The sequence below is a fragment of the Oryctolagus cuniculus genome, chromosome 4 (genome assembly GCF_964237555.1).
Source record: "Oryctolagus cuniculus chromosome 4, mOryCun1.1, whole genome shotgun sequence".
Lineage (NCBI taxonomy): Eukaryota > Metazoa > Chordata > Mammalia > Lagomorpha > Leporidae > Oryctolagus > Oryctolagus cuniculus.
The window spans coordinates 14,204,334-14,230,568 of NC_091435.1; the positions used below are offsets into that span (position 1 = coordinate 14,204,334).

General features: G+C 37.3%; 2 protein-coding genes and 1 long non-coding RNA gene across 3 annotated transcripts in view; all 3 read left to right on the forward strand.

The window, feature by feature from the left end:
• Positions 1 to 19,212, forward strand: part of LOC127482993 (uncharacterized) — a 67,799-nt gene extending 48,587 nt beyond the window's left edge. Inside the window, exons 2-3 of the long non-coding RNA XR_007908988.2 lie at positions 17,425 to 17,671; positions 19,034 to 19,212. This is a non-coding gene — a long non-coding RNA (uncharacterized lncRNA). The remainder of the gene's footprint in view (positions 1 to 17,424; positions 17,672 to 19,033) is intronic.
• On the forward strand, positions 7,978 to 8,685 carry LOC108177929 (keratin-associated protein 21-2-like). Its single transcript, XM_017346713.2, has one exon. It carries the CDS (start codon positions 8,025 to 8,027, stop codon positions 8,382 to 8,384), a length of 360 nt encoding a protein of 119 aa, XP_017202202.1. The 5' UTR covers positions 7,978 to 8,024; the 3' UTR covers positions 8,385 to 8,685.
• Positions 19,213 to 21,384: 2,172 nt separating the features above from the next.
• Positions 21,385 to 21,672, forward strand: LOC127482806 (keratin-associated protein 21-2-like). The gene has a single exon (XM_051818419.2). The coding sequence runs from the start codon at positions 21,385 to 21,387 to the stop codon at positions 21,670 to 21,672; it is 288 nt and encodes a 95-aa protein (XP_051674379.2).
• The last annotated feature ends 4,563 nt before the right edge of the window (positions 21,673 to 26,235 follow it).

Consider the following 26,235-nt stretch of genomic DNA (forward strand, 5'->3'; position numbering starts at 1 on the left):
ACAGAGTTCAACCAATGGTACTAGAGCAAAAAAAAATACTAAAATGGATAAAGTATTACATTGTACATCAACAGTCAGGACAAGAGCTGATCAAGTCACTGTTTCTCATAGTGTCCATTTCACTTCAACAGGTTTCCCCTTTGGTGCTCAGTTAGTTGTCACCAATCAGGGAGAACATATGATATTTGTCCCTTTGGGACTGGCTTAATTCACTCAGCATGATGTTTTCCAAATTCCTCCATCTTGTTGCAAATGACTGGGTTTCATTGTTTTTGACTGCTGTATAGTATTCTATAGAGTACATGTCCCATAATTTCTTTATCCAGTCTACTGTTGATGGGCATTTGGGTTGGTTCCAGGTCTTAGCTATTGTGAATTGAGCTACAATAAACATTAATGTGCAGACAGCTTGTTTGTTTGCCAATTTGATGTCCTTTGTGTAAATTCCAAGGAGTGGGATGGCTTGGTTGAATGGTAGGTTAATATTCAGGTTTCTGAGGAATCTCCAGACTGACTTCCATAGTGGCTTAACCAATTTGCATTCCTACCAACAGTGGGTTAGTGTCCCTTTTTCCCCACATCCTCTCCAGCATCTATTGTTGGTAGATTTCTGAATGTGAACCATTCTAACTGGGGTGAGGTGAAAATCTCATTGTGGTTTTGATTTGCATTTCGCTGATTGCTAGTGATCTTGAACATTTTTTCATGTGTCTGTTGGCCATTTGGATTTCCTCTTTTGTAAAATGTCTATTGAGGTCCTTGGCCCATCTCTTAAGTGGGTTGTTTGTTTTGATGTTGTGGAGTTTCTTGATTTCTATGTAGATTCTGGTTATCAACACTTTATAAGTTGCATAATTTGCAAATGTAGTTTCCCATCCTGTTGGTTGCCTCTTCACTTTCCTGATTGTTTCTTTTGCAGCACAGAAACTTCTCAGTTTGATGTAATCCCAAATGTTAATTTTGGCTATGACTGCCTGTGCTTCTGGGGTGTTTTCCAAGAAGTCATTGCCGGTACCTATATCTTGCAGGGTTTTTCCAATGCTCTCTAATAATTTGATGGTGTCAGGTTGTACATTTAAGTCTTTAATCCATGTTGAGTGAATTTTTGTGTAAGGTGAAAAGTAGGGTCTTGCTTCATGATTCTGCACGTGGAAATCCAATTTTCCCAGCACCATTTATTGAATAGACTGTCCTAATCCAGGGATTGGTTTTGGACCCTTGATCAAATATGAGTTGTCTGTAGATGTTTGGATTGATTTCTGGTGTTTCAATTCTGTTCCATTGGTATATCCATCTGTTTCTGTACCAGTACCATGCTGTTTTGATTACAACTGCCCTGTAGTATGTCCCGAAATCTGGTATTGTGATGCCTCCAGCTTTGTTTTTGTTGTACAAGATTGTTTTAGCTATTCGAGGTCCTGTGTCTCCATATGAATATCAGCATCATTTTTTCCAGATCTGAGAAGAAGGTCTTCAGTATATTGATTTGTATTGCACTGAATCTATAAATTGCTTTTGGTAGAATGGACATTTTGATGATATTGATTCTTCCAATCTATGAGCATGGAAGATTTTTCCATTTCTTGGTATCCTCTTCTATTTCTTTCTTTAAGGTTTTGTAATTTTCATCGTAGAGATCCTTAATGTCCTTGGTTAAATTTATTCCAAGGTATTTGATTGTTTTTGTAGCTATTGTGAATGGGATTGATCTTAGAAGTTCTTCCTCAGCCATGGCATTGTCTGTGTATACAAAGGCTGTTGATTTTTGTGCATTGATTTTATACCCTGCTACTTTGCCAAACTCTTCTATGAGTTCCAATAGTCTCTTAGTAGAGTTCTTTGGGTTCCCTAAATAAAGAATCATATCATCTGCAAAGAGGGATAGTTTGAGTTCTTCCTTCCCAACTTATATCCCTTTAATTTCTTTTTCTTGCCTAATAGCTCTGGCTAGAACTTCCAGAACTCTATTGAATAGCAGTGGTGAGAGTGGGCATCCCTGTCTGGTACCAGATCTCAGTGGAAATGCTTCCAACTTTTCCCCAATTCAATAGGATGTTGGCCGTGGGTTTTTCATAGATTGCTTTGATTGTATTGAGGAATGTTCCTTCCATACCCACTTTGCTTAGAGTTTTCATCATGAAAGGGTGTTGTATTTTATCAAATGCTTTCTCGGTGTCTATTGAGATAATCATATGGTTTTTCTTCTGCAGTCTGTTAATGTGGTGTATCACATTGATTGTTTTGTGAACATTGAACCATCCCTGCATACTAGGAATAAATCCCACTTGGTCTGGGTGGATGATCTTTCTGATGTGTTGTTGTATTCTATTGGCCAGAATTTTATTGAGGATTTTTGCAACTATGTTCATCAGGGATATTGGTCTGTAATTCTCTATCAATGCTGCATCTCTTTCCGGCTTAGGAATTAAGGTGATGCTGGCTTCATAGAATGAATTTGGGAGGACTCCCTCTTTTTAAATTGTTCTGAATAGTTTGAGAAGAATTGGAGTTAGTTCTTCTTTAAATGTCTGGGAGAATTCAGTAGTGAATCCATCTGGTCCTGGGCTTTTCTTTGTTGGGAGGGCCTTTATTACTGTTTCAATTTCTGTCTCAGTTATGGGTCTGTTTAGGTTTTCGATGTCTTCCTGGTTCAATTTAGGTAGGTTGCATGTGTCCAGGAATCTATGCATTTCTGATAGGTTTCCCTGTTTGCTGGCATACAAGTCCTTGTAGTAATTTCTGATAATTCTTTTTATTTCTGTGGTGTCTGTTGTTATGTTTCCTTTTTCATCTCTGATTTTATTGATTTGGGTCTTTTCTTTTTTTAGTTAGTTGGGCCAATGAGGTGTTAATTTTGTTTATTTTTTCAAAAAACCAGCTCCTCATTTGGCTGATTTTTTGTAATTTTTTTTTGATTCAATCCTGTTGATTTCTTCTCTGATTTTAATTATTTTTCTTCTCCTACTAGATTTGGGTTTGGTTTGCTGTAGATTTTCTAGATCCTTCAGGTGAACTGAAAGCTCATCAAATTGGCTGCCTTTCCAATTTCTTGATGTAGGCACCTATTGATATAAACTTTCCTCTTAACACTGCTTTTGCTGTATCCCATAAGCTTTGATATGTTGTGTTGTTATCCTCATTTACTTCCAGAAAATTTTTGATTTCTCTTTTAATTTCTTCTATATCTCATTGTTCATTCAGGAGCATGTTGTTCAATCTCCATGTGTTTGCGTATGCTCTAGGGATTCCTGAGTTGCTAATTTCCAACTTCATTCCTTTATGGTCTGAGAAGCTGCATGGTATGATTCTAATTCTTTTGTATTTGCTGTGACTTGCTTTATGGCCTAGTATGTGGTCAATCCTAGAGAAGGTTCCATGTATTGCTGAGAAGAATGTAAAATCTTTAGCTGTAGGATTGAAAGTTCTATAGATATCTGTTAGATCCATTTGGACTATAGTGTCATTTAAATCTACTGTATCCTTGTTGATCTTCTGTCCTGTTGATCTGTCTATTTCTGAGAGTGGAGTATTGGAGTCCTCCAGTACTATTGTATTGGGGTCTAAGTCTCCCTTTAAGTTCCTTAACAAATCTTTTAAATAAACCAGTGCCCTGTAGTTAGGTGCATATACATTGATAATTGTTATATCTTTCTGTTGAATTGGTCCCTTAATCATTATATAGTGTCCCTTAAAATCGGACAACAAAAACTTTACCATTTCCATAGCATTTGCAAATATGTTGTGGACTAGACTGTGCAGGAAAGAAGTAAAGATGTCATTTTAAGAAGATGTTGCAATAATTGAGATGGTATGTTCTATGGTTTAACTGGAGATTTTCAAGGGTAACTCAGAAAGTGAGGGGAATGATGAAGGGGCTATGACATAAAACACCAAGTGTGGGTCTCATAGGACTTCATGCTGTAGACAGAGATGCAATTTTCCCTTAAATATTTTAAAAGTTATTATACAGAAGATGAATTATTATTAGTCTTCTATTTCTAGGAGCTAGGATTAGATAAACAAGTATGAATGACAAGGGGCAGACTTCTCAATATATGACAGCTTTTTAAAAACATGAGTTCAAAATTGGAATTTGATGTTAGAATAGATTATGTAGCTCTGAGTATCTTTGAGTTTGAGCTACATTATCATTTGTTCAGGGATTTTGGAATAAGTTAAATTAAATTTAGGAGGAAATACAGAAATAGCTGCATTACAGCTCTAATTTTTAGAAAACAGTGATTCTTGCCGGCGCCGCGGCTCACTAGGCTAATCCTCCGCCTTGCGGTGCTGGCACACCAGGTTCCAGTCCTGGTCAGGGCGCCGGATTCTTCCCGGTTGCCCCTCTTCCAGGCCAGCTCTCTGCTGTGGCCCAGGAGTGCAGTGGAGGATGGCCCAAGTGCTTGGGCCCTGCACCCCATGGGAGACCAGGATAAGTACCTGGCTCCTGCCATCCGATCGGCGCGGTGCGGCGGCCGCAGCATGCTGGCCGCGGCGGCCATTGGAGGGTGAACCAACGGCAAAGGAAGACCTTTCTCTCTGTCTCTCTCTCTCTCTCACTGTCCACTCTGCCTGTCAAAAAAATAAAAAATAAAAAAAAAAGAAAACAGTGATTCTATACCTTAAACATATGTGAGACATAGAGCTAGACTCTGACAAAAAGTGATATGCTCTTAAAAGCAATGGTAAAAGGTGAAAGAAACAACTTTTGTAGCTTGGCCAGTTTGAAAGGTGTCCAGAGATGATTACCTTTAAATTTACTAAAATTTTAAGATTTATTTTAATGTGGCTATCAATTAAAATATAGTATATATATGTATCTGAATGTGTACATCAAATAATTTTTTCATAATAAATTTCCAAATGTCACCAAACTCCCTCATAAAATGAATTACCATGTCTTTCTCTTCCCTGTACTTTGGTGAAACATTTTAAGCACTAATATTTTTATAAAATTAATGGATCAAGGCCGGCGCCGCGGCTCACTAGGCTAATCCTCCGCCTAGCGGTGCCGGCACACCAGGTTCTAGTCCCGGTCAGGGCGCCGGATTCTGTCCCGGTTGCCCCTCTTCCAGGCCAGCCCTCTGCTGTGGCCAGGGAGTGCAGTGGAGGATGGCCCAGGTGCTTGGGCCCTGCACCCCGTGGGAGACCAGGAAAAGCACCTGGCTCCTGGCTCCTGGCTCCTGCCATCGGATCAGCGCGGTGCGCCGGCCGCAGCGCGCCGGCCGCGGCGGCCATTGGAGGGTGAACCAACGGCAAAAGGAAGACCTTTCTCTCTGTCTCTCTCTCTCACTGTCCACTCTGCCTGTCAAAAAAAAAAAAAAAAAATAATGGATCAAGTGATACACTGCAGGGCTTGGATTCATGACATATTTTGAAGCTCAGTAACTAAGAAAATCCACTGTAGTCACCAACATCTATTTTGTGATAATGTCAACATATTAAATGGAAAGAAAGTAAATTTCTGCATCCCCAGAGAGCCACAAGATTGCTATGAAGTTATTTTTATTCCCATTTGGCGGTGGTAGAAACTGAGTTCATACAGGTTGAGGACATTTCCATGGTCTTGCAGTTAGCAAATGACTCAGCCAAGAAACAAATCAATATTTGCCAGGGAAAGCTGTTTCTACTGCAGAGCCTCTGGAACTTGGATGAGGAACTGTAGCTGTAATCCATTACTGCCTCTCCACTTCAAACCCACCCTTCAATTTATGATGCTAAATGAGATTCTTTTAAGCATTTCTCCTTTAATATGAGCACAAACGCCAGCTTTGTCAGTAGGGGATATGTGTGGACACTGCAGAGGGAAGCTTGGGTTGGCTGGTTTAGATGGTGTTAGAGTGAGAGGGAAGATGTCAGCTGAAGCTGTACCTCATTCTTGGGTCCAGAATGTACTGGATTCTCGATGGCACTGGAACTTCAATCTAGCAATAACCTTTATTTGACTCTCCCTAGACAGAATCTAGTGCCTTGAATAATTCTCACTCACAAGCCCCAAGGGCCTCCTGCCCATCCCGATTCCCTCTGCAGCCTGCTCTGTCTACTAACACAGTCTGTGTGTCAGCACCTCCCAGACCTTCCCTAAGCCTTCAAGAAGATCCTTGTTTACCACCTGACTGACAAAGTTGCTTTTGCCTGCCCAGTGGTGGATTATAAAGTTCATTTCATTGTTTATTTATTTGTGACCTTTATTGACATATAATTGATATTAAATATCACATGCATGTACTGTTTACAATCTCATAAGAATCAGTAACTGCAAACAGGTGTAATAGCCATCCATCTCTTCCAGAAGTCTCCTCCTGTTTTTTTTTTTTTTTTTTTTCTCTAGCGGTCAGAATACTTACCTTACATCAAATCTCTTCACAAAACTTTTAAGTTCACCATGCAGTATTGTTAATTGCAGCACAAAATTTTTCAAACCAATTTATTCAGTGGGTATATTTTCACTTCTTAGTATTTTGTTCCTTACATATTACAACTTAGCCTTAAAGTACTAGGTATTCCCTACATATTGGAGTTTTATTTAATTACATTTAATGATTCTTTTATAATAATTGTATATGATTGACCAATAGTGTGCTTTATGTTACTGATCAGACCACTGCTAATATAGAGATCTTTAATTGTAGAAATCATTAGTATACATGGTATATGACTTGGTGGCACCAGAGAAGATTTACTGGTGTGTAAATTCAAGAGCAAAGTTGGAGAGTAAAGTACCACAAGAAGACCAAGGTGGAGGAAATTCAATTAAGAACTGCCAGTAAAAGAGAGTCATAGACCAGAAAACCATTTGTCATGCAGACAATGGGAGAAAATACTATCAAGTAAAGGATGGATAAGGAACCTCACCAAGAGGTCAGCTAGTACTAATGCGATAATTGTCAGGATCCAGTGAAAGTAACATAAATAAATATCATTATTCATATGCTGTTTCAGAGAAGACAGCAGAGGCTCCAAACAAGAATTTATTCGGGAATGATTAAATCAAGTTGATAGGCACATTCACAACCTCCCATTCTTATAATTTTGGATGTAAAATCACTCTTGTGATTTGAAGTATATAATGTGTCATCATTTCCTGTAGTCACTATTCTGCCAATAGATCACTGAGTCTTATTTTCTAGTCCAACTGAGTTTTGGTACCCTTTTATCAGCAACTTACCTTTTCCAATCTACTCTACTCGTCAGAAAACTAAACAGTTGGTAATTAAATATATTTTAGTTGTAATAATTGATATACAGCACCAACATCAGAGTAGGGTGAGTACATTTCTAGGCAGACTATGAAGGTGGACTTAATTCAACTTCAACAACAAAGAAGATGTTTAACAAAGGTGTTTTCTCCCCTCTAAATTGAAACCCTGGAGAAGATTGTCCTTTCAAGAATAAATACTGCTAAATATCCTACTTGTGAGGAGTTTCACAACATTTTTGATGCAGAGAAAAAAGAGAAGGAAAAGGAGAGAAGGCAGAATCTTACACACAGAAAGGAGAGTGTTTCAGGAAGTGAATGTAGAATGTTGAAATACTCAATTTCTTGTCTTGACAAGTAATGCACAGTGTTCACTATGTGGAAAAAAGTAAAACAAAATAATGATAATGAAGAAGATCATAAGATAGTACTAGCATTGAGTAGGATGTCCTGTATAAAAGTTATTACCAAGGACTTGAAGGGAGCATGAAAAACAAACACTTATTTATAGGTCATTCATGCATGTCACGGTCATGAAATGAAAATTTTAAAGCAAAATTATGTTTGTATGTGTTTGGTACCTTTATTTTAGTTTAAGCCCAAAGAAAGTTGCTAGGGAAGCAGTAGTAAATGACGAGTTCCTAACAAAATGCTTGTACACATAATGAAGTCATTTCAGGTACATGTTTGTAAAATGAGAGAGGAGAGCCCATGTGAGTATGACCCATCCATCCCAGTGAGTATATAAAGGTCTTGGAAGAGTTCCTGCATTCAAACATCAGTAGTATCTTCCTACACCTCACCTGAAACTTCATCTTCTGACATCATGTGTTGCAACTACTATGGAAACTGCTGTGGAGGCCGTGGCTATCGCCATGGCTGTGGATATGGCTCTGGCTATGGTTATGGCTGTGGATTCAGCTCTGGTTGTGGCTCCAAGAATGGCTCTGGCTCTGGCTCTGGCTGCAGATACAGCTCTGGCTGTGGCTATGGCTGTCGATACAGCTCTGGCTGTGGCTATGGCTGTCGATACAGCTCTGGCTGTGGATACAACACCGGCTGTGGATTTAGGACTGGACATGGATATGGTTGTGGATACAGCTCCTGCTGTGGCTGTGGCTGTGGCTCCAGTGGCCATGGCTACAGACCATCTTGCTACAGGAGATGCTGTACCTCTTGCTGCTAATCATCATGAAGAATTATCCTTTGCCTTTCAAACGACCACCCCAATGCCAAGTACAATTGATATCCCCCCACATTTATAACAAAGTAGGTTGATTACATTATTCCAGACACCTGAATTAGTGTCAAAATATCTGTTTGCTCTTGATTTGGACTGAGGAGTTTCTCAAATCATTGAAGATTTATTTGATCATTTTAAAATGTAAATTTTATATCTGTGTCTCTGTTCTGTAGTTATCTATAGAAACATAGCATAATTATGTAATTGTTTCAGTCTTTTAATAAAAGACAATATTTGCTTTGAAGCCTGGTTTCCTTTATATCAATTGCACCATTAATTTCAGAGTTTTGGTCTCCAAGAAAGCTGAATGAGTGATCACAACTCAAGATATGACTAGGTATTTTATTGTGTGAATCCAGACATTGACTCTTTTTCATTTTCCGAATTTCTTGAGTGTTAATTACTTTTATATGTAAACAAAATATCATACCCCCAAATGCATCTTAAATGCATAAAGGATTAGAATAGAAATATCCACGAGAAAAGGAATATACACATGAGGTTAATGCACTTGTGTGAAAGTGATTGGCTTTATCTTGAATTTGATTCATAGTAAAATAAGCAATGATACACATTTAAAATTAACAACTTCTGAAATATGTGCACTAAGAAGTCTTGGAATGAGCAGATAAGAGATAACACTGCTACAACTGTTCAAGGATCCTTGCCTCTTCCTGTTCCTCACTCTTGTGTGGCTATTGCACTCCTGGTTTCAAAGTGGTTGCTATGTATGAGCAACATCATGCTCAGTTTCCAGCAGGGAAGAAGAGCATCAAAAGATGAAGAGACTTAGGATTATTTTTTAAATGACCATTTGCTTTTTATTTTTGAAAGGAAACCTGTCTGGAAAACATTTGACTACCCACTGCTGTTTGCTACAGAGTCATATGGTCATTCTAACTTGAAGGTGGATAAAGAAAAGGATTGTGAGCAAGGTTGTGCTGATAAGCCAAAAATTTGCGTCAAAGCTAACAGGTCATGGGTATCAGAGGGAAATAAAATTATAGAGAAACAAAAATGTAGGTAAAACAATGTGTCCAAGGACATACATAGATGGTTATTAAATAGAAGAGTTTTTCTATAAAAGAAAGTAAGGTTAGTTATACTTCTATCAGGTAAACTTGGTGTCCTCAAACATGTTTTTCTTCAAGTGTAGAAGACTGAGCTAATATGTCTTCTATTGCTATCACATTAATTGTTTGTCCATACAGGCTGTTTTCTGTTTATTTTTTAAAATTGTTTTGTTTTTTGTTTAGTATATACCTATATCTATATCTATATCTATATCTACATCAATATCTATCTACAACTATAGGTATGTTCTTTTGTGTACTTCTTTAATTTTCATTCTTACCCCTTTCTTACATTCATAGCCATCTGCAACTTTTGTAGTTTTTAAGAAATCATCCAATTTCACTTTGCAAACATACCAAGAGAGTTTATAATTGTATCAGTTGAGCACTTCTAATCTGAAAATCTGAAATCTGAAATGCTTAAACATCTGAAATTATTGAATAATTATCTTAAGCCCTACCATGAAACTTTGTTTCATGCAAAAATATTAAAAGTATCGATAAGGCACTGGCACTGTGACTCAGCAGGTCAAGCCGCTGCCTGCAACGTAAGCATCCCTTATGGGCACTGATTCATTTCCTGGCTGCTCCACTTCCAATTCAGCTCCCTGCTAACGTGCCTGGGGAAGCAGCATAGGAGAATATTCCATATCCTCTACTCATAATCCCAGTGAGGTTCCTCTTTCTTTCTTTCCCTTTTTTTTTAGTTCATTAAATACTATTAATAAATTCCCTTGACATTTTTAGATATTGCAAATATTGTATACCAAACTGCTATTTGTTTATATTTGTATATTGTACATATAATTGAAAATGGATCTTATTTATTTTTTTAAAAAGTATTTTTTGAAAGGCTGAGTGACAGAGTAAAGGAGAGAGGGGAGAATGAGAGAGAGATAGATTTTTGAACCATTGATTCACTCCTCAAGTATCTGCAATAGTTAGGACTGGGCCATGCTGAAATCAGAAGCTCAGGAAACTAGTCTGTATCTCCCACTTGGGTAGCAGGGACTCATGGTGGCAGTTATGCCATCCAAGGATTGCATTAGCAGGAATATGTATTGGAAGCAGAGTAAACAGGACTCAGAACAAAAACTCAGGAGTCAAAGTAGTGGCTTAACTTGCTGTACCACAATGTTTATAAATTTTAATCCCATGACTTATGATTTTATAGGATTTTTAAATGAGGGCACATCCAATTTTATGTCCAAAATATTCTATATTTTCATTTATTTTTAAAAATTTGTTATTAATATTCAGAATAGGTTTCATAGGCACAGTTCTAAGAATGCAACAAAACTTCACTCCCTGCCTCCCTCCCCACCTCCCTCTTTCCTTAAATTTTTGAAAAAACATATTTTCAGTCTAGTGTATAATCACAGGCTTAATACAACACTAACCATAGTACTCAATAAATAAAAAGTAGAAGGATCACAAGTTTTACATGTCTCACTTCAATTGTTAATCCACCTATATTTCACCCTGTAAGTGATGTTGCAATTTCATTTTTCACTCTATTGAGCTGGTTTCTCTAATATTACCTATTAAAGAAACTATCTTTTTTTCACTGATAGGTGATTACTCTTTTAGTATATATTTTTACTGTGCTCACAAAGTTTTCTTTAAACTCTTTACCATACCATGTTCTCTCTATATTTGTGTCTCTGTATACTTTGAAAGCTATTTTGTGAGGAAGAATTAGAATTATTTTAATTTATGTTTTCTCTAGAAACACTTCCTGGGTGGGCAGAATTTAAAGAGTAATAGACTTTGCAAAATAAGAAGATTTTAATGGTTAGAGGAGTGTGAAAAAAAACTTATCAGAATACAGCCATAAATTATTGATATATATCATTTGTTTGACTTTGCAATTTAGTGATTCCATGAGTAAAGAATAATTTAAGGTACCTTGGCAAACTGGATAAAGCCGATATGGCCTGGAAAGCTGGGGTAAGTAACTACTAATCCTTCTGGACTCAGAAAGAAGATAATTATGCTTTAAGAGTGCATTTTTTTAGAAAGATTTATATTTATTTGCAAGTTAGAGCCATAGAAAAGGAGAGAGAGAGAGAGAGAAAGAGAGAGAGAGAATTCCATCAGCTGGTTCACTCTGCAGATGGCAGAAGCCAGGAGTCTGGAGCTTCTTCCAGGTCTCCCACATGGGTGGCAAGGGCCTAAGCACTTGGGCCATCTTCCCCTGGTTTTCCCAGACCATTAGCAGGAAGCTGGAGATTGGAATTGGAGCAGCCAGGATACAAACTAGTACCCATATGGGATGCTGGCATCGCAGGTGGCAACTTTACCTCCTAAGCCACAATGCCTGGTGTTTTTTTTTTTTTTTTTTTTTTTTTTTTTACAAATAGAGTTAGACAGTGAGAGAGAGAGCAAGCTCTTTCTTCCGTTGGTTCAAACCCCCCCCCCCCCCCGCAATGGCCTCTATGGCCAGAGCTATGCTGATCCGAAGCCAGGAGCCAGGTGCTTCCTCCTGGTCTCCTATGCGGGTGCAGGGACCCAAGCATTTGGGCCATCCTCCACTGCCTTCCCAGGCCACAGCAGAGAGCTAGACTGGAAAAGCAGCAACCAGGGCTAGAACCCGGTGCCTCTATGGGATGCCAGTGTTGCAGGTGGAGGATTAATCAAGTGAGCCACAGAGCCGCCCCTAAGGGTGAGTTTTGATGCAGCTCACCTACTGTTAAAGTTAGCACTTCTGGATTTCCAGAAAAAAGACCAGTGTAGGAAACTGCAGAGAATTCATGGGTGTTGTCAAATGTAGTGCAATGATGAATAGAGTTGATCTCGGATTTTGCTGAAAAAATAAAACTCATGATCTTAATAACTAACAGGTGAATGAATAAATTAAAGGGAAATGAAAAATAGTTGGAGATAGGGGGCAGCGCTGTGGGGTAGTGGGAAAAGCCATCACCTGCAGTGTTGGCATCTCATATTGGTGCCAGTTCTAGTCCTCCTGGACTCACCCTTAGGGGCGGCTCTGTGGCTCTGTGGCTCTGTGTTGCCGGGTTCTAGCCCTGGTTGCTCCTTTTCCAGTCTAGCTCTCTGCTGTGGCCTGGGAAGGCAGTGCAGGGTGGCCCAAATGCTTGGGTCCCTACACCCGCATGGGAGACCAGGAGAAAGCACCTGGCTCCTGGCTTCGGATCGGCGTAGCTCTGGCCATAGAGGCTGCTCCTCTTCCAATCCAGCTCTCTGCTATGGCCTGGGAAGGCAGTAGAAGATGGCCCCAAAACTTGGGTCCCTGTACCCACGTGGGAGACCCAGAAGAAGCTCCTGGCTCCTGGCTTAGGATCAGTGCAGCTCCAGCCATTGTGGTCAATTGGGGAGTGAACTAGCAGATGGAAGACCTCTCTCTTTGTCTCTACCTCTCTCTATAACTATTTCAAATAAATAATAAATAAATAAATAAGAAGAAAAGAAAAGGAAGTGTGATCCTAAATAATTACTCTAACTCCACAACTTGAGAGTCTAGAGAAAAAAAATACTAAGTCCAAAGTTAGTAGAGGAAGGAAATGTTAAAGATCGGAGTAGAAAATTTAAAGAAGAAAAAAAGAAATGAGTAAGAGAGGGAAGGAGGGGGCTAGGAAGAAAGGAAGAGAATGAGAGAGTAGGGAGAGAGATAGGAAGGGAAATATCACTGGATTTGTATAATTGTATCTATGAACTACCTTAAATCTACTATCTTAATATTAAAATTAATTCATTCACTAATTAAAATATCACAGTAGAAATAATGAAAAATGGAATAAAATAATATAAAAAACCAGTGAAACTGAAAGATGGTTATTTGAAATGTTCTATTAAATTGACAAAATATTAGACTAACAAAAAAGCAAAGACAGAAATAAACAGAATGGGAAAGAGATAAGGTGACATAATAACTTATAAGAGAAAAACAAAGGATTAGAAAGTGCAACTATGTACAATTTTATGGCAACAAAGTAGGTAATATAGAAAAAAGGAATACATTTCTAGATACATACAACCTATTTAAAGCAATTCACAATGAAATAGAAAACATAAACATCTCAATAAGAAATAAGGAGAATGAATCAAATAAAAAGCCTCCCATCAAAGGAAAGCATAAGAACTGATGTGTTCATGGATGAATGCTACCAAACATTTAATGAAGAACTAAGATCACTCCCTCTGAAATCTTCTACAAAATTGAAAAAGGAATATTTCTTCATTTCTTTTATGATGACAGCATTACCCTGAGAGCAAATCCAGTCAGAACACTACAAGAAAAGGAAATTACAGATCATTATCCATGATAATCATAAATGCAAAAATTCTGAACAAAATACTAGCAGACTAAACTCAACTGCACATTAAAAGGATCATTTCTCAGATCAGATGGGATATATCCCTGAGATGCAAGCATGATTCAACACTCTCAAATCAATAAATGTGATACCCAACGTTTACAGAATGAAGGGCAAAAAACATATCATCTCAATTGATGCAGAAAAGACAGTCAACAAATTTCAACAGCCTTTATAATAAACACTCTCAAGAAATTAGATATTGAATGAATGTACCTCAACACAACAAAGTGCATATATAATAAGTATGTAGATCAAACTCAATTGCAAAATATTGAAAGCTTTTCCTGTAAGACAAGGAAGAAGACACGGTACTCCTATTGAACAAAACACTGAAAATCCTAACTAAAGCAATTATGAAAATAAAAGAGAAAAAAAGGCATACAAATGAGAAATGAAGAATTAAGTTATTTTCTTTTTCTTTGCAGGTGACATTATCTTATATATAGTAAACCTAAAGATTCCATCAAAAAATTTGTAGAACTAATAAATACATCCAAGAAAGTTTCAGTATACAAAATTAACAAATGCAATAAAACTAGCATTTTGATACACTAACAAGTGTCTGAAAAAGAAATCAAGAAAAATAGTCCACTTATAACAGCTACAAAAATAATTAAATTCTTATCAATAAAACTAACCAATGCTGAAATATCTTCAATGAAAATTATAAAACTTTAGTGAAAGAAAGTATAGAAGACAGAAAAGGGAAAGCATGCCATGTTCATGTGTATGAATAATTAATATTTTAAAACTGCTAGAGTAGGCCAGCGCCATGGCTCACTAGGCTAATCTGCCTGCGGCGCTGCACACCTGGTTCTAGTCCCGGTTGGGGCACCGGATTCTGTCCCAGTCGCTCCTCTTCCAGTCCAGTTCTCAGCTGTGGCCCGGGAGGGTAGTGGATGATGGCCCAAGTGCTTGGGTTCTGCACCCCATGGGAGACCAGGAGGAGGCACCTGGCTCCTGGGTTCGCATCCGTGCAGCTCCGGCTGTAGCGGCCATCTGGGGGATGAACCCAGGGAAGGAAGATCTTTCTCTCTGTCTCTCTCTCTTGCTGTCTAACTCTGCATATTCTCCCCCCCCCCCAAAAAAAAGACAGTTTTGCATGGGTTTTGATGAGAAATCATTATTTATTCTCATAACTATTTTACCCTATTCTTTAAACATCTTTAAATGATACTCACTTTTTGTTCAATGATTATTTAAAAAAGACTATATTGATATGGTTAACTTCCCAGGGCTCTCAGGTTTTGCTTTTGTTTTTCTTTTCTTTAAGTCATAGGCCAAATGACTAATATTGCTTAGAAATGTGTCTTGAACTCTTGAAGTACTCGTAAGGTGTTGTTCTTAATTTGAATATTGGCTATGAGTTTATCAGGGACCAAAATCTCATTTATCTATATAAACTCATATATCTATAACTCTATAACTCACGTAACTATCTGCATTTCATGATATGTACACTGTATTTTAATAAAATATTGGAAAAAAGAGAATTATCTTGAAACTTGATGGATTGTATGTTGAGAAATGTTTATATACCTTATTTTTATCTTTTAATTCTATTTGCACAAACTTTTTGATGTCCCTTCATATTTTATATTTGAATACACTGAGAGTAGAATATTCTCACAAAAAATAAGTGGGTAATGAATGCCTTTCGTAGGTTAATTTAGTCATTCCAAAAAAGCACCCATGTATCAAAACATCATAAATACACTTAACTGTTTAATTAAATTTGGAAAATAGGTAAAAAGCAGAAACTTACATTTTCTTTTACTGGGGTATTCTTACACTTTTATAGCGTGATGTCCTGAATCAGGGTGGTCCTTCAAATGTCACATTACTCATCCATACACTAGACTTCAGTTGCAGTATGGTCACACCTAGAGACTGATGTTACTTTTCTATGGGAATTCTGTTGTTGCTTGGAATTTGGAAATTTACTTTCTCCCTATTTAATGAGCTTACATTTTTTCAAGTTATGAGTTGTAATTTGTTTTTTTCTTTTTTCTTTTCTTTTTTTTTTTTTTTTTGACAGGCTGAGTGGACAGTGAGAGAGAGAGGAGAGACAGAGAGAAAGGTCTTCCTTTGCCGTTGGTTCACCCTCCAATGGCAGCTGCGGCCAGCACACTGGGGCCGGCGCACCATGCTGATCTGAAGCCAGGAGCCAGGTGCCTCTCCTGGTCTCCCATGCGGGTGCAGGGCCAAGGACTTGAGCCATCCTCCACTGAACTCGCAGGCCATAGCAGAGAGCTGGACTGGAAAAGGCGCAACCGGGACAGAATCCAGTGCCCCAACTGGGAATAGAACCCAGGGTGCAGGTGCCACAGGGGGAGGATTAGCCTAGTGAGCCGCGGCTCCAGCCTTGAGTTGTAATTTCAATGAATTTTGAACTAAGCTTTAAAATATGCAGTGAAGACAAGCCATGTGACATATTGTTTGATTATGTATTTTTTAAAAACATGTATTTTTTTAAACATTACAGAGAGAGAAGGGGAAATACAGAGAGAAGGAGAGAAAGATCTTCTACCTGCTGTTTCACTCCCTGATAGCTACAACAGCCAGTGCTGGGCCAGGTGGAAACTAGGAGCCAGGAGCTTCTTCCAGGTCTCTCACATAGTTGGCCAGGGCTTAAGCACTTGGGCCATCTTTTGCTGATTTTTTTCAGGCCATTACAGGAAGCTGGGTCAGAAGTGGAGCACCGGGACACCAACCAGCACCCAAATGGGATGTTGGCATTGCAGGCAGCAGCTTTACCTGTTATATCACAATGCTAGTTATTCTGTGTTTTTACAAACTCATTATTTAATACACTGCCTCAATAAAGAGCAGTAAGCTAAATTATATGATAGTTTATTTCCTGAGAGAAATTGGTGATTGAAAATTTATTATGAAATACATGACTCTTTATATAGATTTATCTAGATAAACTAAATCATAAAATTTTGGTAAATAATAGGCCGGCGTCGCGGCTCACTAGGCTAATCCTCTGCCTTGCGGTGCTGGCACACTGGGTTCTAGTCCCAGTCGGGGCGCTGGATTCTGTCCTGGTTGCCCCTCTTCCAGGCCAGCTCTCTGCTGTGGCCTGGGAGTGCAGTGGAGGATGGCCCAAGTGCTTGGGCCCTGCACCCCATGGGAGACCAGGAGAAGCACCTGGCTCCTGCCTTCGGATCAGCGCGGTGCGCCGGCCGCGGCGGCCATTGGAGGGTGAACCAACAGCAAAAAGGAAGACCTTTCTCTCTGTCTCTCTCTCTCACTGTCCGCTCTGCCTGTCAAAAACAAACAAACAAAAACCCAACAAACAAACAAACAAACAAACAAAAAAAAACAAAACATAAAACCAAAAACAAAACAAAAATTTTGGTAAATAAAACATCAAAAATGTGCATACAAAAATCTGAGAGCTATCATTTGGAATGCCCATACTCAGATAATAAATGGGGGAAAGTAGTAGAATGTGTTGTCATTGGATATGAGGATTTCTGCTATCTTCTTTGTAATTCCTATATAGTTTCTGTAGGACTCTTTAAATTTTTTAAAAAATATGAAGTTATTTTTATTTCCATTTGGCAGTCACAGAAACTGAAGTGCATTCAGGTCGAGGACATTTCCATGATCCTACAATGCACAAACGAGCGAGCCAGGAAACAAATGAATGTTTTCCAGGGAAATCTGTTTCTACTGCAGAGCCTCTGGAACTTTGAAGAGAGAATGTACCAATTGGAATGTTTCCAGTTTACTGCCTGTCAGCTTCAGATCCACCCTTCTGTTCATGCTCTGTGATGCTAGATGAAATTCCTGTGAAGACTTCTCCTTTAATGTGAGTACGGCTTTCAGTTATATGTGTAGGGGATGTGCCTGGACACTCACAGGGGAGGCAGCTCTCCTGCTTGGTTTGCCTGTGGTACTAAAGGAGATGGTGGATGTTGGCAGTGTGAGTGGGAAGACATCAGCTGAAGCACTTCCTCAGGCTTGGATCCAGAATATGCTGGATCATCAATGCCACTGGAACTTTAGTCTAGCAATAACCTTTATTGGATCCTCCTTAAACAGAAACTAGCACCTTGAAGACATCTCATCCTGGAGTCCCTGTGGACTTCCTGCCCACACAGATACCCAGATTCCCTCTGCAGCCTGTTCTCTTACCCACCATATTCTGTCTGTGTGCCAGGAACTTCTGGGCCCTTCCAAGGCTCGCTTCACTGGCTTCAGATCACTTGCTCACCACCTGTAGCTCAGGGCATTACTCTTGCCTCATGGTGGCTGCATAACGAAGTTTTAAGAACATATAATTGATACACAGAATAGTATAAATAACTAGTGTATATAATATACTATGCTTGGATATCATCTTTTACCTATGAATAACACCCATAGCCAAAGCAAATATCCCTGATAGCCTCCAAATATGTCCTCAAACTTGTTTTTTTCCAACTGCCGAATGCTTAAACTAATTTCCACCCTCCTCACAAATTATTAAAGTGCTCAATTGAATATTAGCTACAGTTTAACAATTTTCTAGTCAGTTCATTCATTGGGTGCAATGTCCCTTCTAAATTTTCCTTTCTCTGAGCATTCTTCTTTAGCCTGGATTTCCAGACAACCTTTTTTTAATGTACTATTATTTTACTCTTTATTATATTTTAATATTTTATATTAAATGTCCCAAATTAATCTACTTTGTGATTTCTGTATCCTAAATATACATGGATGAATGCAGAAGACTATAGGGATCATTTCAGTGTAAGTAGTAGCTAAATTTTTGACTGCAGATAGGATTTATTGATGTGTAATGTGAGACGCAGGTAGAGACTAAAGAAGGTTCAAGAACATTCAAGCTTAGAGAAAAGTATAGGGAAAATTGTCAACGAAAGAGAGGTAATGGACCAGAAACACACTTATCATGGAAAAAATGGTGGAAGATGGCATCATGTTAAAATAAGAACTGATAAGAAATATCATTGAAAGATCAAATATTATTAATGTCATAATTATAAGAACCCAACAAAAGAAATATAAATATCCATATTGAACTTTTGGTTTAGAGAAGACACAGGAGGATAAACAATAAAATGCTTTGTAGAAGTTAGTGTTTGGCAAAGTCTTTAAGGTATCATTTGGAATGCTTGTATCCCATCTCGAAATGCCTTGGTTTCAGTCCTGGCTCTGCTTCTGATTTTAGGTTGCTGCTAATGTGCATCCTGGTAGCAGCAGGTGATGATTCAAGTTCTTGAGTTCCTGTTACCCATGTGGAGATGAATTGAGTTCTGGGCTGCTGATTTTTCTTGACACAACTCTGGATCTGCAAGCATTTGGGAAGTGAACCAGTAGATGGAAGATGTTTTTATGTTTGTCCTTGTCTCTCTGCATTTTAAGTAAATAAAATTAAATAAACAACACTAAAAATTTAAGAGAGAAAAAAGAAAATATTGTGGAATGATTGAATCAAATCTGATTGGCTTAATGGTGCCTCTTATTTTTAACATTTTAAAAAATATTTATTGATTTATTGCCGGCGCAGTGGCTCACTAGGCTTATCCTCCGCCTAGCGGCGCCGGCACACCAGGTTCTAGTCCTGGTCGGGGCGCCGGATTCTGTCCCGGTTGCCCCTCTTCCAGGCCAGCCCTCTGCTGTGGCCAGGGAGTGCAGTGGACGATGGCCCAGGTGCTTGGGCCCTGCACACCATGGGAGACCAGGAAAAGCACCTGGCTCCTGGCTCCTGCCATCGGATCAGCGCGGTGCGCCGGCCGCAGCGTGCCGGCCGCAGCGGCCATTGGGGGGTGAACCAACGGCAAAAGGAAGACCTTTCTCTCTGTCTCTCTCTCTCACTGTCCACTCTGCCTGTCAAAAAAAAAATATTTATTGATTTATTTCACAGAGCTACAGAGAGAGGGAGAGACAGAGTAAGAGTGAGAGAATGTGAGAGAGATCTTCCTTCTGTTGTTTAACACCTTAAATGACTGCAAAGGCCAGGGTTGGATCATGCAGAAGCCAGAAACAAGGAGCTTTATCTGGATATCCCCAAATACTTGGGTCTTCCTCTACTGCTTTCTAAAATGCGTTAACTGGGAGTCGGATCAGAAGTGGAGCAGCCAGTACTCAAACCAGACCTCGTAGGGATGTTAGCAACACAGGCAGCAGCTTAACCCAATGCACTACAATACTGGCTTCTCATATTTACCAGTATTTGTATGATACCTTTTAGATTTCTAAAAATGAATTTTTTTGTAATTTGAAGTACACAGTGATATATTTTATAGTAATCATGCTGTTCATAGATCACTCAAACTTATCTTGCAATCTAATTGAATTTTTGTATCCTTTGAAAATCTCTCCTCACATAAGCTCTGTTAATATAGAAGTATTAACTGTTATTGTCATAAAATTTTTTGAGAGAAAAATTGAGACCAGAGCTCTCTTTGGCTGTTTCATTCCATCAAAAGCATGCAAAGGCTAGGAATTTGATGGAGTTGAAGTGACGAGCTAATAACAGAATCCAGGTTCCCAACTGAATGGCAAGTACTCAATTACTTGAACCTTTGCTGTTGATTCCCAGAACTTGCATTGAAAGGAAGCTGGAATCAGTAGTCAGATGATCAAATCCAGGTCTTACAATAAAGGATTTAGGCATCATAACTTCTAGGATAAACAACTGATCTGGCAGTGTTAACTATTGATTGATTAAATTTTACTTGAAAATATTGATATATAATAGAAATCTCACAATACTATGAGTAAACTCATAGGTAGACTTGTATTTAAGACTTGAAATTAATTCAACAGCAAAGATGTTTAGCCAGGGAATTTTTGTTCCCTTTTAATAAACTCTTGGAAACATTGTCCTTCCAATAATAAATGATTAACTTCCCTACATACCCAGAGAAATAAGAAGCCATAGCCTTCTTGGGAGAGGAGAGACAAGATTTTTGGCAGAGAGGAGGGTGTTTCAGGGAGTAGATATAAGATGTTAAAATACTAAATTTCTTGTCCAAGATACATGGCAAACAATATAGTGTGATTATGATGGAAAAAATAAAGAGTTAGGAAAGGGAAAAAATAAAACAAGATGATGACAATGAAGAAAATTATGATGGTAGTTAACACCATTGAGTAGGACCTCCTGTATAATAGTTATTTCCAAGAGCATGAAAAGGTAGCATGACAAACAAACACTTATTTATAGGTCTTCCATGTTTAGGTTATGTGCTACATGATGTTATGGTCATGAAATGAAATTTCCAAAGAAGAATGACATCTGTAGGAATTTAGGTATTTACAAAAGGCATCTTTATTTTGTTTAAGGCCAGAGAAAGTTGCTAGGGAAGCAGTGAGTAAATTATGAGTTCCTAACAAAATGGTTGTACACATAATGAAGTCATTTTTGGCACATGCTTGTAAAATGAGAGAGGAGAGCCCATGTGAGTTATGACCCATCCATCCCAGTGAGTATATAAAGGTCTTGGAAGAGTTCTTGACATTCAAACAACAGTAGTATCTTCCTACACCTCACCTGAAACTTCATCTTCTGACATCATGTGTTGCAACTACTATGGAAACTCTTGTGGAGGCTGTGGCTATGGCTATGGCTGTGGATATGGCTCTGGCTATGGTTATGGCTATGGATTCGGCTCTGGTTGTGGCTCTAAGTATGGTTCTGGCTCTGGCTGCAGATACAGCTCTGGCTGTGGCTATGGATGTGGATATGGCTCTGGATATGGGTATGGCTGTGGATATGGCTCCCACTATGGCAGTGGCTATGGCTATGGCTGCTACGGCTACAGACCATCTTGCTACAGGAGATGCTGTACCTCTTGCTGCTAATCATCACAAATATCATCATTTGCTTTGATATGACCACTCCACCCTAAGATCCAGTTAAAAAAACTCTTCGTCCTTTAACATCACTACAAAGTGAAGATTATTTTTTGTCTACTCAATTTTTGTCTACTAATTTTTTGTCTGTAGTTGTTGGAGCTCAAATACTGTTACATCATTGAAGACAGAAGATCTTATTCTCATCATTTCATAAATTTAAATTCTGATTATTTTCTTTTCTCTGCATTGTTGCCTTCTGAAGAAAATGGGGGACCATATGATTGGAATATACTAAAAAAAGAAAAATAATACTTTCCTAATAAAAGACTTTGTTTACTAAATACTCATGTCTCCCTTATGTCAAGGTCAACATTGGTTTCAGAGTTTGTGGTGTCATGGCATACTATATCACAACTTAAAACACAAGATATTTTGTAGGTAATGTCTAAATTTTGGCTCTCTCAAATATTTATTAATCACTTATATTTTAACAGTACATTGTATCTAAACATATAAACAAATATCCATAAAATGTCATGTACTGCTTGAATAAAGATTTGGAATAGGGAGATTAAAGAGAAATTCATGCTAATGAAGATACAACAATATGTATTTAAATTTGACAGTTTTTGAAAATTGTAAAAATATACATGGATTGAATTCTCCCAATAACAGAGTGACTGAACGGATTCTTTATAATGATTCATTATGTGCCACCTACAGGCAACTCATTTCAATGTTAAGGAATCAAATGGGTTAAAAGTAAAACTAAGAAAAAATTTGCATAGAAATTGAAACCAAATGAATGTAGGTGCAGATTTCTCTATACCAGATAAATAGACATTAAGTCAAAAAATATAAATGACATAATGCATGATAAAAATGTTAACTCATCACAATGCAATGATTATTAATAAATATGTACGTCATATCAGAACAGTATATGATATGATACAAATATTAATTTATCTGAAGACAGAGATACTAGCACCACATTAATGGTAGAAGACTTCAATGACCCATTTTATACAATAGAAAGATCATCTGGACAGAATATAAGTAAATACCAATTGGAAATGAACTACAGTTTAGAGCAAATGGACCTGAAAATATATAGAAAACATTCAATACAAGAGCAGCAGAATGTATATTTTTACCAAGAGCTCACATAATCTTCTCCAGTACACATTACATATTAAGCTACAATTCTTAAAATTTTTAAGAAGATTATGACTATACCAACAACCTTTTCCAAATGTTATGACATGAAACTAAAACTGAATAATCAGAGCATTATCAGTAAACTAAAATATATGGAAATTAAACATCATTATCTTAAACAACAAATAGGCCAAGGAAAACAGGACAGCAATTTCACAAAAATCTCGAGACAAATAGAACTGGAAATACAAGTGGTTAAAACTCAAGTTATTTAGCAAAACGGTTTTAGGAGGGAACTTTAATATAAAAATGCCTATGTCATAACTGTAGAAAAAGAAATCAACAACTTAACTTTATAACTCACAGAACTAGGAAAAGAAGTACAAAGTCACCTCAATATTAGTAAAAGAAAATAATAAAGAACACAGCAGAAATAAATGAAAAACTAGAAACTAATAGAAAAAAATTAATGAAACTAAGAGTTAGTTTGTGACTCACAAAATTAACAGATTTTAGATAGCTAGAACAATTAAGAAACAAAAGATAAAATTCAAATGAATAAAATTAGAATCAAAGAGGAGACATAAAAACTGACTGCTCAGAAAAATAAAAGATCAGTTGTGGCAATTATGAATAATATACCAACAATGAGATAACTTTAAAAATGGATAGTTTCCTTGATAAATATAACCTATATAAAGTAAATCATGATGAGATAGAAAATATAAATAGAACAATGAAAAGTAAATTTATTGAATCAGCAAGAAAGTATCTGTATCAAATTAAACCTAGGAACAAATGGATTTATGACTGAATGCTACAATGACTTAAAAAATGGCCAATATCCAATTTTTCTCAAGCTTCTCAAAAAAATGTAATTCCACATCAATGCTTTCACATTTATTTTATGGACCCACATTACCAAAGACAGAACACTATAAGAAAACAAAATTAGGAGTGCTGATGTGGCATAGTGAGTAAAGTTGCCACCTGAATGCCAGCATCCATATGGGTACCAGTTCGAGTTTCAGTTGTCCCACTTCTGATCCAGCTTCCTGCTAATGTGCCTGGGAAAGCAGAGTATAACCCAAGTGCTTGGGTCCCTTCTTCACATGGGAGAACTTGATGGAACTTCTGTATCCTGACTTCAGCTTGGCACAGTTGTGATTGTTGTAGCAATTTGGGGAGTGAATCAGCAGATGGAAAATTCTCTCTCTGCTTCTCTTTCTCTCTCTGTAACTCTGCCTTTCAAATAAATAAATGAATCTTAAAAAAATAGAAGGAAATTACATGCCAATATTCCTGATGAACATAAAAGGCAAAATCTTCAACAACATATCAAAAGAATCAGTTCCCATGATCAAGTGATACTTAACTCTGGGATGTAAGAATGGTTAACTACTCTTAGATCATTAAGTGTGATATGCCACATCCACAGAATGAATAAAAAAATGCTCAATTCAATAGGTACTTATTTCAATAGAAAACATTTGACAAAATTCCAAAGCCTTTATGATAATAAATATTAACAAATTAGATATATAAGAAATGTACTTCAATATAGTAAAAATCATATATAAGTAGCCTATAACTAATATCATATATTCAAAAGTGAAACTGTGACCGCTTTTCTACAGAAAACATCATGTTCTCTGATGATACTTTAAAAATTAGGAATCAGACAAGCGTGCCCACTCTTGCCATATCTGTTAAACATATTGCTCTAAATCCTGGCCAAAGCAATGAGGCAAGGAAAAAAAGACAAGGAAAGGAAAGGAATGGAAAGGAAAGGAAATAAAAAAAGCTATCCAAATCAGAAAGTAAGTTAAATTTACTTTATTGTATACAACATGATATTTCATATATATATATTTATTTATAAAGAAAACCCAGAAAATTCACACACAAAAAACTTTGGAATAAATAAATTTAGATAGGTGACAGAATACATATCAAATATACAGAATTAGTAGCACTTCTATACATTAATAATAAGCTATCTGTAAAAGGTATCAAGAAAATGATCCCATTCCAAATGACTAAAAAATTATTTGTTTGGGGCTGATGCTGTTGGATAGCAGATAAAGGAGCCACTTGAAATGCCAGCATCCTATATGGGGTCAGGTGTGAGTCCTGGCTGCTCTACTTCTGAACTATCTCCTGGCAAATGTCCCTGGGAAATCAGTGGAAGAAGCTCCTGACTCCTGGCTTCAGTCTTGCCCAGCCCTAGTCATTATGGCCATTTGGGAGGGAACAAGTGAATAGAAGATCTATCTCTTTACCTTTCTGTCTCTCTCTGTAACTCTGCCTTTCAAATAAAATAGCATGTCTTTTAAAATTAGCAAGTTTAGAAATAAATTTAAATGAGGTGAAAAATTTATATTTTAAGAATCAGAAAAAAAAATGAAAGAAATTGAAGAAGATAGAAATAAATGGGGAGATACCTGATGTTAATGGGTTAAAAATTAATACTGTTAAAATGTCTATAATATCCAGAATAATCTACAGAGTTAGTACAATCTCTATGATGATTTTCAGAGAACTAAGAATAATTCTAAAATTCATATGAACCACAAAATAACCATAGAGTCAAAGCAATCTTAGGCAAGACACACAAGATTTTAAGTATTACAGTACCTGATTTCAAAATCTACTACAAAGCTATAGTAATTAAAACAGCATGCCACACACACACATACGCACACACACACATACATACACCAGACACAATTACCAATGTAACAGAGTGGAAAGCCCAGATAGCAGTCTACCTAGTAAGTTGATTTTTAAGAAAGATGCCAAAAACACAAAATACGGAAAGAACAGTCTCTTAAGTAAATGGTGCTGGGAAAACTAGTTATGTACATGCATTAGAAGGGAAGAAGACTTTGTGTGACAACATACACAAAAACCAACTCACAATGTTTTAAAGACAAATACCACAATTTAAATTAAACTGTTGTTCAGAATATTTTTCAATAAAAAACAAAGTAGCCAACAGATATATGAAAAACATGTTCAACATTACTAATTATCAGGGAAATACAAATTAAAAGAATCATGAGGTATCACTTGGAGCTTCTTAGAAAGATTGTTACTGAAAAAAAAAAAACAAGACAGATGTTGGATAGAATGTTTAGTAAAACACATGTACATTAGTACAGACACTACGGAAAACAATTTGGAAGATCCACAAAAATTAAAAAATAGAATTATTGTATCATACAGCAATCCTCTTTTGAGTATATATCAAAATGGCATGAAGTCAATATGCTGAAGATATATTTACATTGCCATGTTCATTGAATAGCAAAACAGAAGATGAGATATACAATCAATCTAAATATCAAGAAAATGTGTAGCTTACATGCACAATGGAATACTATTGAGGCATAAAAAGATGAAATA

Bases quoted from the DNA above. Each gene is read 5' to 3' on its own strand.
- LOC108177929 (XM_017346713.2), top strand. From the start codon at position 8,025: ATGTGTTGCAACTACTATGGAAACTGCTGTGGAGGCCGTGGCTATCGC.
- LOC127482806 (XM_051818419.2), top strand. From the start codon at position 21,385: ATGTGTTGCAACTACTATGGAAACTCTTGTGGAGGCTGTGGCTATGGC.